Genomic DNA, 12,609 nt, shown 5'->3' on the forward strand with positions numbered 1-12,609 from the left:
TAGCTCCTGTAGACCAGGCTGGTCTCGAACTCACAGAGATCCGCCTGTTTGTTTTTGGTGGAAAACATGGGTGACAGAGCCCCCACTTCTGACAGCAACCTCACTGGGGTGTGTATGTTCCAAACTTACCCAGTAGTCCCAGCAAGAAACATGTGGGTGTTTTCTATCAATGATACTGCAATAAAGCTTTTCAAAGACTGGGACTGAGGGCCATGCTGCTGTCACGTGGACAAAGTAAGGTGGTGTAATCTGAGATTGCTGAATTCTGGTGTCTACTAAAATGCTGGCATCTTCACTAACGAATGAATAAATTGATGGTAATGTATGGATATGTGATTTGTTTTGGGCCTCACAACTGAGCAATGTCAGAGTCATTTTTGTCCTGGTCCCGCATTGATCTGGTATTATTTCAGGCTGTTACGCTAAGAAGTTCTTCAGATGAACTCTACCAGCTTCTGTTTGTGTTTTGGCTGCACAGAGGGCCCTTCCCCCAAGATTCACAATAAGAGGAAACAGGGCCTAGGCTTTCCTTCCCGTTGTCACAGAAAAAGGCCTTCAAATGAGAATCCCATAAGGAGGCCTGAGGCTCAGCATTTCCTGAGCTGGGACTTGCTCTCTCCTGGCGTCTAAACTTAAAACCCCATCCCTCTCCAGCACTGTCCTCTGGGGGACCCCTGCAAGAACGATTCCATGACACAGACTGGAAGGGACCTAACAGTGTTTATTACCCGTCTGTGGGCAGAACAGTTATGTCATATTTTAATGCCTGTGGAGGTAGAGAGGAGCCTGACACCCTAGGACAAAGACCCACTTCCCTGCTCATCTGCTTCCCTGCTGCCACGGGGGTGCTGGCCATGTCTAAGGTGGTCCAGGTAGGGACGGAGGGGCAGCATTGGCAGAATCCCTGATTGGTTCCACGTGCCTCTTGGTGGAAGCAATACCGCCCAAGCCACGTCTGCCTGGCCTGGAGGTGACAGACTTCACAGGGGAGCTTTTTGGGACAGTGGCAGAGTTGATACTGAGCAAAGGGTTGACATCTCCAATTTGGGGAAGTGTGACTAAGGCCTGTTTCCTTCGCAACTCCTCTCTGGACTTCTTCTCGCTCTTCAGCATCTCCACGATGTCGTTATCGGGGATGTGGGGAATTTCGTGTCGCAGGTAGCTTTTGATCAGCTTGGTCACTTTGGAACCAATGCAGCATTTTTTTGATTTGCAGTTCTGTATCTCGGTTTCCTCTGCGAGGCAGCTGTCTTTGCATTTCCCGAAGCCCATTATACATTTTTTCACGGCCAAAAATTCTGCATGGTGGAGAGAGAGAAACCGGTGGGTCAAGGCTAATCATTAGAGATGATATTCAGACTGCTGGCGGGAGAGTCTAGATCCAAAAGGCAGGTGTGGTTGCATGTGTGGGATGGCAGAGCCAGACAAGACTGGGGGTTCACTGGCTAGCCAGCCTAACCTGATTGGTGAGCCTATCTTTAAAAACAGGATGAACAAGTCAGGTGGTGGTGGCGCATGCCTTTAATTCCAGGGAGGTAGAGGCAGGTGGATCTCTGTGAGCTTGAGGCCAGCTGGTCTGTATAGAGAGTTGCAGGCCAGCCAGGGCTACACAGAAAAACCCTGTCTCAAAACAACAAAAACAAGGTGAATGGTACCTGAGGAAAGACACCCAAGGTTGTCTCATGGCCTACACACACATACACACGCACACGCACACGCACATGCACACACATACGCACACACCAAGGCTATAATGAGGAAGGAAAGATATGAAGCCCAAGTACTTGATTTCAGAATATTCTTCCTCCTCTCCCTCTCTTCTCCCTCCCTTCCTTCCTTCTTTCCTTTCTGTTTGGTGATACTGGGCTTTGAACCCAGGGCTTTGGGGGGCAATCACTCTCCCCCTGAGCTACATCTCCAGCCACAAGACAGCATTTTTGATTTCCAATCCTGCATCATCCACACCAGCAGAGCCTCCCACCCCCCTCTATAATCCTCTATATAAAACACCAATGTCGGTAAAACCTGCCATACGGCCAATGCAAGAAAGACTCATGATTATTATTCTAACATACGCTAGCTGTGTACATTAGTGAATTCAGTGTGTGATTTCAGCACATGCATTCAAAGTGTGCTGATCAAAGCAAGCCTGCTTTTGTCCATGCTTGGGTAGTCAATAGTGCATTCAGGTTAACTATTTCTTTCTTTTTTTTTCCTTTTTCTTTGAGACAGGGTTTTTCTGTGTAGCATTGGTGGCTGTCCTGGAACTAGCTCTTGTAGACCAGGCTGGCCTCGAACTCACAGAGATCTGCCTGTCTCTGTCTCCCGAGTGCTGGGATTAAAGGCATGAGCCACCACCGCCTGTCAGACTATTTCTTTTAACTTCCACATGAGACAGCATGTAGTACTCTTCTCTCCGTGTGGTCACAGAGAAGAATAAAATGATAAATTGAAAAATAATAAGTGGAACGGGGGACTTACATTAATTGAGATAAACCAAGAAAGAATTTTGAAACAGAATTAATAGGATTTTCAGAAGTGTTCTCTTCTTCAAAGTCCATAGCCTTTTACCTCCCTGTCAGTCACTGGACCTATGGTTTTTGGGACATGGCACTTTGTCACTTCCAATATCTGGATACTTTGTCCTTCAGAGATCTTACTTGTTACTGTGGCCTCTACTTGTCTCTATCAAGGTCACTCACATATTATTTCTAGCTTAGTTCCCCCCTGAGTTTAGTAATTTACCTGCATCTGTTGAATGTCCCATTCCAATGTCTGACTGTTTTCCCTCAATTAAGAAATCTTTTCTGGGCTGGAGAGATGGCACAGAGGTTAAGAGCACAGACTGCTCTTCCTGAGGTCCTGAGTTCAATTTCCCAGCAACCACATGGTGGCTCACAACCATCTATAATGAGGTTTGGTGCCCTCTTCTGGCATTCAGGCATACATGCAGGCAGAATGTTGTATACATAATAAATAAATCTTTAAAAAAGAGAAATCTTTTCTTTCTCTATTACCCACCTTATCAATTTTATGTAAATTAGAAGTGATTTATTTAGCATCAGATGGTTCCCAAAGATTATAGTGCCCGTGACAACCTGCATAAGATTGGGTCTGCCAACATCCTGCTGAGGGAGAGAGAGGTACACGTGGCCATGCCCCTCCCTGAGACTCTTTAGGTAGTTAAGGGTGGTTGGGGAAAGAGGAATTTTCTTCTACAGTGTAGCCACTGATAAGTTGCCCATGCTTCTATAGATAGCCCATTGCCCATGCTTCTGAAAGCAAACCTAATAAAACTCACTGGGCCACACACACACACAAAAAGACATGAAGTAGAAAAGGAACTATTTGGGAGCAGAGAGGAGTATGGGTCAGCAGGAGTGGGAGGGGGCAAGAGAGAGTGGGAGTGAATCTGATAAAATACATCCCATACATATGACGACATCATGGGATCCAATTATCACACACAATTAATGTATGTCAATAAAACATAATTTCAAAGCATATTTTCACATATGTATTTGTTATTCTCATACATCTTCACATTGTTCTCACAAGGAGTGCAAAGCAGAAACATTTTACATTGTTCTCACAAGGAGTGCAAAGCAGAAACATTTTAGAACTAGAAGCGGTCACATTGATTTTTCTATTGCGCCCACGTCACTTTTGAAGCTCGAGGTGTTTAAGTGACTTTACCCAGGGGGACATAGACTTACCTATGTTCCCAACATAAAATCATTACAGACATCTTCAGCTCTTATTTTCCTTGATTCATTATGATTATTCCAAGTGGCTTAATGGTTCCTGTTCCCAGTCCTGTCCTGTCATGTGCTATAATGTCCCCCAGACACCCTTAAGGTAGTTGGAGGGTTTCTAGGAAGACAGAGACGGGAGAAATAAGGCTCTGCTGGGAGAGCTGATATGGAGGCGTAGACCTGCCTACTAAATTCTAAAGAGGTTTTTTTGAACGCAGAGGCAAGTATTTCATCCTGTGCACAGAGGTGAATCGTCAATGGAACCTCTGCATTAGGAAATGGCTTTGGCTGGGGCTGCGGAGGAAGCTCAGTGGGTAAAGCATGTGTTGTGAAGCAGGAGGGTCCAAGCTCTGATACCCAAAGTCCATGTGAGGTCTGATGCAGTAGTGCAGGCCTCTGCAAGCCCAGTGTTCCCACAGTGCAACAGGAGGTGGAGACAGGAGACTTCCCAGAAGTCCATGGGCCAGTTAGCCTGGCGTACACAGTGACAAACAACAAAAGAGCCTGCCTCCTGACTCCGACCAGAAGGGAAGGAAGGACTGACACCTGATGTCCTCTGAGCTCTACACTCATGTGCCTGTGTGTTCTCTCTTACACACATCTCACTGTATTCTCTCTCTCTCTTTCTTTCTCTCTCTCTCTCTCTCTCTCTCTCTCTCTCTCTCTCTCTCTCTCACACACACACACACACACACACAGATTTTAAAAAATATACAAGATAGTTAACTCAGAAATAGAGCTCACCTGAAGGTGCTTTGGGCTGCGTTGTTGCAAGGAGACATACACATACTCATACTCAGAGCAGAAAAGCTGCATCGTATGTCAGACAAGCAATACGCCACTCTCCTTGTAACTCCCAGGCATCTCCATCAGACACAGTCTAGGGGCTGGGTCAGCTCTCCAGCCGCCTTTTTTGGGAATGTCATCTTTCAGCATCTTTTTGGGGTCCTAGCATCATGGGCAGCCCTGTCCCACTTCCTCACATCAACCCAGGGGCCCACATTACCTGGTTTCACCCGATACTGTAGCATGAGGCTGGCTACGAGAGGAAAAAGGAACTTCATGGCTGGGTGGCAGGAAAGACGCCTTGGGTCTGGGTGGTTGTTCTTGAGCTCCGGCCTTTATTGGCCTCCTCATGGCCTTGGGCCAAGGGCAGTGAAGTGCAGCTAAAGCAGACCTGTGTGTTGCTCAGGGGAGTCCATTTTCTCTGATTCTGCTTGATAAGTTTGTCAGCAAATTTCTATGTGTTGCTACTCCTCTTTGTTGTCTTGCGGGGAACACAATACATCGAGGACAAGAAAGAAAGGCTGCTCTTTATATTTCTTGTTCTTTTATTAGAAAGAGTTTGTTTTTATTTTTAAGCATATGTGTATGTGTGTCTGTGAGCAGGTACGAGCATGTCGGTGCTGAGTCCTCAGAGGCCAGAGAGGACACTGGACCCTCTAGGGCTGGAGTTAAAAGTGGGTTGAGTCTTGGGTGTGAGGAACCGATCTCTGGTTCTCTGCAACACAGAATGAGCTCTTAACCACTGAGCCGTCTCTCCAGCCCCACACTTCCTGTTATTAGCACTGGAGCAGGGTAAGTGTAAGCTCCAGTCAAGGCAAGCAGGCTAGGGAGGAGATGGACCCACAGAATAGGTACTTCAGAGAGAGAGCTCTGCTTTTCCAAGGCAAGGCCTGCAGACTGTTTGACTTCCTGCGTGCTGACTTGAGCATCAGGACTTCTCCTGAAGCTCCAGGCAGCCCCAAACATAAACGTGGAAGGAAACAGCCACTCTGTGTGGGAAGGCCAGGAGTTAAGTATTAGGTGATTGGTGTGATAATATTATGCATTACCCCTTTTCTAAGCATGGTATAGACAGCAGTAAATGTGAATTATTGACTTTGTAAACTTGACTGTATCTTCCACATTTAAAAGGAGCCCGATATGACTATTAGCAAGACCCAATTTTTTCCCAACACTCAATCTCATAACTTAGTTACTTCTGCATCACAATATTTACCCCAAAGTTCATTTCTTCTACAAAAGGTACATGATTGGGCTGGAGAGATGGCTCAGAGGTTAAAAATGAATACTGCTCTTCCAGAGGACCTGGATTCAGTTCCCAGCATCCACATGGCAGCTCACACCTGTCTGTAACTCCAGTTCCAGGGCATCCAACACCTTCTTCTGACCTCTGGAGCATCAGGCATACATGTGGTACACATATATACACGGAAGCAAGACATCCATACACATAAAATAAATAAATCTTAGAAAACAGTCATGGGATTATTTTTTTCTGGCATTTATTTCTTTATTTTCAAGACATGGTTTCTTTGTGCAACCCTAGCTGTCCTGGAACTGGCTTTGTAGACCAGGCCAGCCTTGAACTCACAGAGATCCACCTGCCTCTGCTTCCCAAGTGCTAGGATTAAAGATATGTGCCACCACTACCCAGCTTCTTTTTCTGGTATTTATAAAACCCAGAAAAAGGAAGGTAGCTAGAAAGCCTGGTACAGTGGTCTCCATGTTACAGACGAGGGAATGGAAACAAAGAATATTCTTGGTTTTCCTTGGGACCTGAAGACTGTAGGACTAGACCCCAGCTCAGGCTCACCTGTGCTGCGTGTTCTTGATCGAGAGTTGCTCTCTGAGGTGAGCTGACCACTCTCTCCTTTCTTTCGCTTATCATGGTGATGCTCCTGACTTAATCTATGCCTCAAACAGATCCTCAGTTGTCCACGTGAGTATTGTTCAGGGGCTGAAGGCAGCATGACGTCATGAGCTGAGTGTTCAGTGCAAGCATGTCTGAAATCCCGGAGCTTGGTAGGCTTGTCTGTGGCAATGCATCTCTCCGCTTCTTATCTTTTAAAGAGAAAAGTGTGGCTGTAACAGGGATCAAAGCTGATGCGTTATTTGTGTGGTGAGTCTAACTAATGTAGGCAAGGCAAATAGAAAAGAGTAGCTAGCTGAGGACCAAGGGACGGGGAAAGTCATTTTAGCCATGATGTCGGTTCAAAGGGCACCTTGAGAAGTTCTGTTTTCCTCACTATGCAGATGGTCAATTTGGCCATCAAAGTATGGGAGCACTCTGGCACGTTAAAGCAACGCAAGCCAGAAAATTGTCAACAACCAGGGTTATGCTTGAGCGACAAATAATTTACTTTATCTTGTAAAACTGGTACTCAGCACAGCCGTGTCCTGATTAGCTTCTGCTAATATTTTTTTTTTTTTTTTTTTTTTTTTTTTTTTTTTTTTTTTTTTTTGCTGTAATACTAGTAGTTTTGCCAAGGTTACAGGCCGTTTTTGAAATCTCTTTGTAGTCCAGTAATCACTCTTGGGACTGACTGGTAATAAAAAAGCCATTGTGGTGGCAACGGTTACAGGATCCAGCAGGGGCTCAGAATCATCACAATTTTCAGGGGGGAACTCTCCTAATTCTATCGATCAACTGCCAGGATTTACTGAGCAAAATGGTGTAATACAGCCCATCACACACAGCCTTTATAACCTGCAGGAAGGGCAGCGTAATTATTATTCTCACATAAAAATGTCCATCCAAAGGCGGTTGCTACCATGGGAAGGGCATAATTAGAAATGGAGTTGCAACAAGGAGGGATAGAAGTACATTTAAAGCATAAATAATGTCATAAAAAAAGCACCGTTGGCAGGACTGTTAGGGGAAGCCCTATGAATATGGGTGTGGGTGCACTCTATTTTGTCCCGTTATCTATGTATGACTTATATGAGTAACTTATATACCATATACCTGGTGTGGGTACAATATTTTTGTTGTGGAGGGTCTAGAATTTGTATATAAGATCTAAGCTCCTTGTCCTCTTGAAGAGCCATTTGTTAAAGCATTAAAAAGCAATCTCCATCGGATTTTTAGATACAATTTCAGGCAATACCATCTTCAAATAATCTCAGAAGGGGATATTTAGGATAATGATTGTCTACAGATCCTGAATAACATGCTAATGCTACCTGCCCGTCATTATCAGTGTGGATCAAATAATCAACCTGTCTTTTCTTTAATAGTACTATGGTGTCTGTAGTTACTACAACTTACTACGATTTCAAGAAGTTCCTTAAGACACACCCTTCCATCACTGTCTATAATTGCTTATAAATAAGGAGCTATGGATTGTTGTGGGGGATTGTGACACGCATGAGTTTCTGTAATTCCATTTTCTTGTTGATATCTAATTCCAGCAGGTGAGGAGGGGGAAGGAAGGATGGAGTAATTGATAAGGAAGTAAAGGATAAGTCCTCCGAGCCACGGCCTCAGCAGCAGCATTCTAGAAGAAACTAATGAGTTGCTCTGCTTCAAGTGTGTTTTTTATAGAGTTTAACCACGAGTCTCCAGAAAGTAAATTAAAGAGCGGGGATACATCTTTAGTAGGAATAGGCAGATAAGGATGTACCCACCTGGCATGATCCCATTTTTTTGTAAGTAATTAAAGGTATTGTTTGGGAAGGTCTAAGCAGAGAGGATGATGGCTAATTAGTTGTGTAATTATATGCATAAGAATTATATGGTGATTGCTTTTGTATTTTATCCAGATATGTCTAATTTTTTTTAGTTTATTTATCACAGAAGTAAGCACTCATTTACGTACTGATTAGATCACTAGCAGAAAAAATGCTGTTCATATAATGAATGACCAATACCTTGGGAAATTTGATGAGCACCAACTTCATGAACATCATATTGACATATAATGGGGCCTATTTTTCATCCCTCGTGGTAAAATTTTCCACTAATATTTGGTAATTTGCTGTTGATTGTTTAAAGTAGAAACAGAGATTGCAAAGCATTCCTTATCATCAGGATGTAGAATAGAGGAAATGTGCCAGTGACCACATCAGAGGAGCAGCCGTGACACTTGAGTTCAGGAGTCTGACCCCTCAGGAGGCAAAGCACTGATGGGTGGATCTCAGATAGGCAAGGCTGGGGAGACTTTGGCTCCAGAATGTCTCTTGCTACTGCTATGCCATTACATGTTTGCCACTGCCATTTTTCTCTGGCATTTGACATGGTGTGGATGGGTGTGGGGGGGAATCCCCACTACCTTTAATATAGTTTGATTTTTCTCATGGAAATACCCCATTCTACTGGACGTTTTTACTTGTGGATTATTATGAAGATGATTTCCTCCTAAGCTGTACTGTTTAATTGAAGTAATGATTTTATGCCATAATAGTGTTAATTTAAATAGAATTTTGATGATTAAGGCTTTCTAACAAATATAGTAAGGGATTATGATAGAGGTTAGTTTAGTGGGAAATTAGTACAGGTAAAGGTAAGATATAGTGTTTTTCACACCCCGGTAAAGCACGGGCTGCAGAGGGTAGACAATGGGACCAAGGGAATGTCTCACAGCTGTGACTTAGGAGTTTCTCTTGAGGAGTCGTATAGATTGTGACTTAGGCTAGTGATTCAGTAAAACAGTGGAGTCCTAGGAGTGAGTGAAGTTCTTTTTGATATTGGGAATTGTGCTCATGGGTTTCAGTGTACATCACAGCTAACACAGAGCTTTCAGTAATGACATCACGTAACTGAAAAGCAAAGAATTGGATGGACCCTAAAATATGAAAAGTGAAGCTAGTAACCTGTTTTTTTTTGGCAATTATAAAAACTACAGCTTATGTAAATAGTTATGGCTGAAAGGCTCCCAATCTATGAGAAGTCTAAGAGATAAATGTTTAACTGTATGTGGTTTGGGGGGATAATTTTGTTTTTCACCTGTAATATGTAAAATATTTAATCATGTAAGGGAAATGAAAAACATGTCATTTTTTTACTTGTATTCATTGTAATCATTCACTTAAAAAATAGAATGCAATCGCATTGTAATTTTAATATTGCTTGAAAGATCTGGGCTACATAAGCTGTAAGGGCAGAAACAAAGACTCCGTAGTGAGAAGGAAGACATCAGGGAAGACACAGAAGGGAAACATTGGGGCAGAAGAGCAGAACAAAAAGAACAACAGAAAGAGGAATAAAAAGAGGAGAAGCTTTCATCCCTCAGAAAAAAGTCTGTGTGGTTTTCTCGCTGCTTTTGCATCCTGTTCCCAGTCTCCCTGACCTGCAGAAGGCTGGTCCTTTTGCAAAGAGGAAAAAAAAAAAAAAAAAAAGAAAAACAGCAGTCTTTTAAGTCAAATATAGTATCGTAATGTTCTTGAGGAATCATAGGAGGAGCAGGGACCCCTGGGTAGAGGTCCTCCATTGGTTCATAGTGGCATTTATGCCCTTGAGATCATGTAACAACCCAAGCCTATTATTTGTCTTTTTATGGATTACAAAAACAGGGAACTCCAAGGACTTACTTATGGTTCTGCATGTCCTAGTTGCGGTTACTTCTGTACTAGAAGTTGGGCCTGTTTTAATTTTTTCTCATGAAGGGGCCATTGACCAATCCATACAGGGTCATCAGAGACCTATGGCTGTTTTTAAAGGTGTATGGCTGGCCCTCGATCAGTGACCCCAATAAGGGAGGGTGTACTCTCTTATAATTATCAGAGGATTCATTTGTTGCAGGGGCAAGTACTGCCTGCTCTTGTTGTAATATAGCTCTTCCCCACAGATTATATCAGAGTCCTGAGCCAATAGAAGGCTGAGCATTGCCAAAAAAACAATCTTTGTTAATCCAATTTAAGACGTTAGGACTTTGGAAAGAACCGTGCTGGCCTCCAGCACCTTGTAAAGGTGGGCCTCCAGACACTGGCCAGTGTGGGGCCATCTCTGTTGACTAATAACTGAACGATCTGCCCCAGTTTCTAGAAGGAATACTTCTAAATGTATAAGGTCAACGTAGGATGTCCGTCCTCTGGTAAGGGTCTTGTCCATAAAGTTAGGGGATTTAATCCCATTGCACCAGGTCCTGTTGCTCCCCATGAATGAATGAATACTATTTTTTAGTGTGGTTCATTGTTTTTGGTTGTCTGGGTTGATTTCCCTCTTTATTCTGAGGCTGGGTGTTGTCCCTGGGGAGTTTAAAGGCTTACTATCCATGTCAAATGTGGATTGACATTCCTTAACCCAAAACTTTTTGGTTTTATGTCATGGGCAAAGGCAAGGGGCCAAGTTACTAGATTAATTTTTTAAAAATATTTATTTATTTATTATGTACACAATATTCTGTCTGCATGTATGCCTACAGGCCAGAAAAGGACACCAGACCTCATTACAGATGATTGTGTGCCGCCATGTGGTTGCTGGGAATTGGAACTCAGGACCTTTGGAAGAGCAGGCAATGCTCTTAACCTCTGAGCCATCTTTCCAGCCAATTTTTGCACCAATTTTTTCCCAGTGTCCTTTTATTCCCACATCCAAAGCAAAGTCCTTTCTGGGGAGTGTTTGGAATAGCCGCTGCAGTGACTGCTGCCACCTGAGAAGAGCTGCCAATGTGCTGAGTGGCCATTACCCTGTTAGAGAAATCACCATGCCTTACTGGTGCCGTAGTAGCTCCACACTCCGGTGGCCCCACCAACCTCGAGCTGCCTGATCAGGGTATGTGCTGCTTCCCTATGAGCTACTTTCTGGTGTACTACTCTCTTAATGTGAGCAAGAAACTCAGACATGGCTCCTGGGCCTGTGTCAAAGTGGCCAGAGAATCCACAGTTTCTGCACTAATTCTCTCACTCCCTGAGCATGTCTGGGTTAATCGGGACATTGTTGTTACAGTGTAGCTCTCCCGGTTCCTCAGACTTGTCACCACATTTTGCTTTCCATGTCAGACATTGTCCTGGGGCTAAGGAAGCTTTACATACTTGCTTAAAGTCCCATGGAGTAATAATTAGATTTCCCTATACCACATCCATAAATGGAACATACATGCCATTGGCAGCAATAGATTTTTCTGAGTCCTTTAAGAACTCAAAAGTAAATGGGTGATGTTGATGCCCATGGGCTTTGAGGATGTAAAAATCACAGGTATCGTAAGAGCTGGTGCGGTGAGGGGTTCTGTCCAGTTGTTGTTGAGTAGGTCCTTCACCTTCTATAAGAAGTCTCTGAAAGTGAAGCAGTATAGACTGAATTTCCGAGTTGTATTGTAGCTATATGTTTATGGTACATAGATATAAATTTGGTGTATTTGAAAGGAGAGGTACCGTGTCTAAATCAGTGTCCCCAAATGTAAGGGGCAGTGACTCCCTTCTGAGATGTGTTTGGGGGGGGTCCTCCTCAGAGAGCTCCTCCTATTGTGGTCCTCTTGAAGAGGGTTCAGGTAATTCATTACTGCAATCCAGATTGCCAAACAATCGCCAGGGATTTCATCCCCCTTTCTTTGGGCTCCTTTGTACACCAGCGCTTACGCATTTCCAGTTGTCAACGGCAATGGCTCCTTGTTGGATTGGATTTTACAGTCGCGTGTACAAAGCCACAGTTATTGCCCTGCCTGTTCTGTTCTCCTGGATCTTAACAGACACCTCAATAACCTTATAAGATGGTTTGCTTCAAAGGAGCTGTTGAGAGTCTGACCCCTAGTGGTTTATTTTAGGTTTACTGAAGCACTGCCCAGTCTGGTGAAAACTGCTCTTGTGATGATTAATTCAGTCCCACGTGCACAGCAAAGCATGCCTGCATTTCTTTGAGGAACAAAGTAAGCTAAATGCAGATCAGATGTAACTACATCCAAACTCTTGTAAAGCACAAGAGGCACCTTCCATAAAGACAGATGGCACACGCCTTTAACTCCAGCACTTGTGAGGCGGAGCAAGTGTCAAGACACACAGGAAGGACTATTATACAGAGAAACCCTGTCTTGAAAAATCAGAAAGAAAAGAAAAAGAAAAAAGATAGGTATAGTGGTATTTTTTTTTGTTTTTTGATAAATAAAGCTTGCCTGAAGATTATAGGGTAAAGAGC

The 12,609-nt window shown here is 43.6% G+C and overlaps 1 protein-coding gene across 1 annotated transcript; it reads right to left on the bottom strand.

Moving 5' to 3' along the window:
• Nucleotides 1–858: 858 nt before the first annotated feature.
• On the bottom strand, nt 859–4,819 carry Defb129 (defensin beta 129). Its single transcript, XM_038329300.1, has 2 exons — nt 4,762–4,819; nt 859–1,298 (listed from the first exon to the last, which is right to left on the bottom strand). Exons 1-2 carry the CDS (start codon nt 4,817–4,819, stop codon nt 859–861), a joined length of 498 nt encoding a protein of 165 aa, XP_038185228.1.
• Between the last annotated feature and the right edge of the window lie 7,790 nt (nt 4,820–12,609).

This window comes from Arvicola amphibius, chromosome 5 (genome assembly GCF_903992535.2).
Source record: "Arvicola amphibius chromosome 5, mArvAmp1.2, whole genome shotgun sequence".
Classification (NCBI taxonomy): domain Eukaryota; kingdom Metazoa; phylum Chordata; class Mammalia; order Rodentia; family Cricetidae; genus Arvicola; species Arvicola amphibius.

Excerpts from the sequence above, each read along its gene's own strand:
- Defb129 (XM_038329300.1), bottom strand. The coding sequence starts at position 4,819 with ATGAAGTTCCTTTTTCCTCTCGTAGCCAGCCTCATGCTACAGTATCGG. Across the intron at positions 1,299-4,761 it reads ACAGTATCGGGTGAAACCAG|AATTTTTGGCCGTGAAAAAA; the intron begins GTAATGTGGGCC and ends TCCACCATGCAG.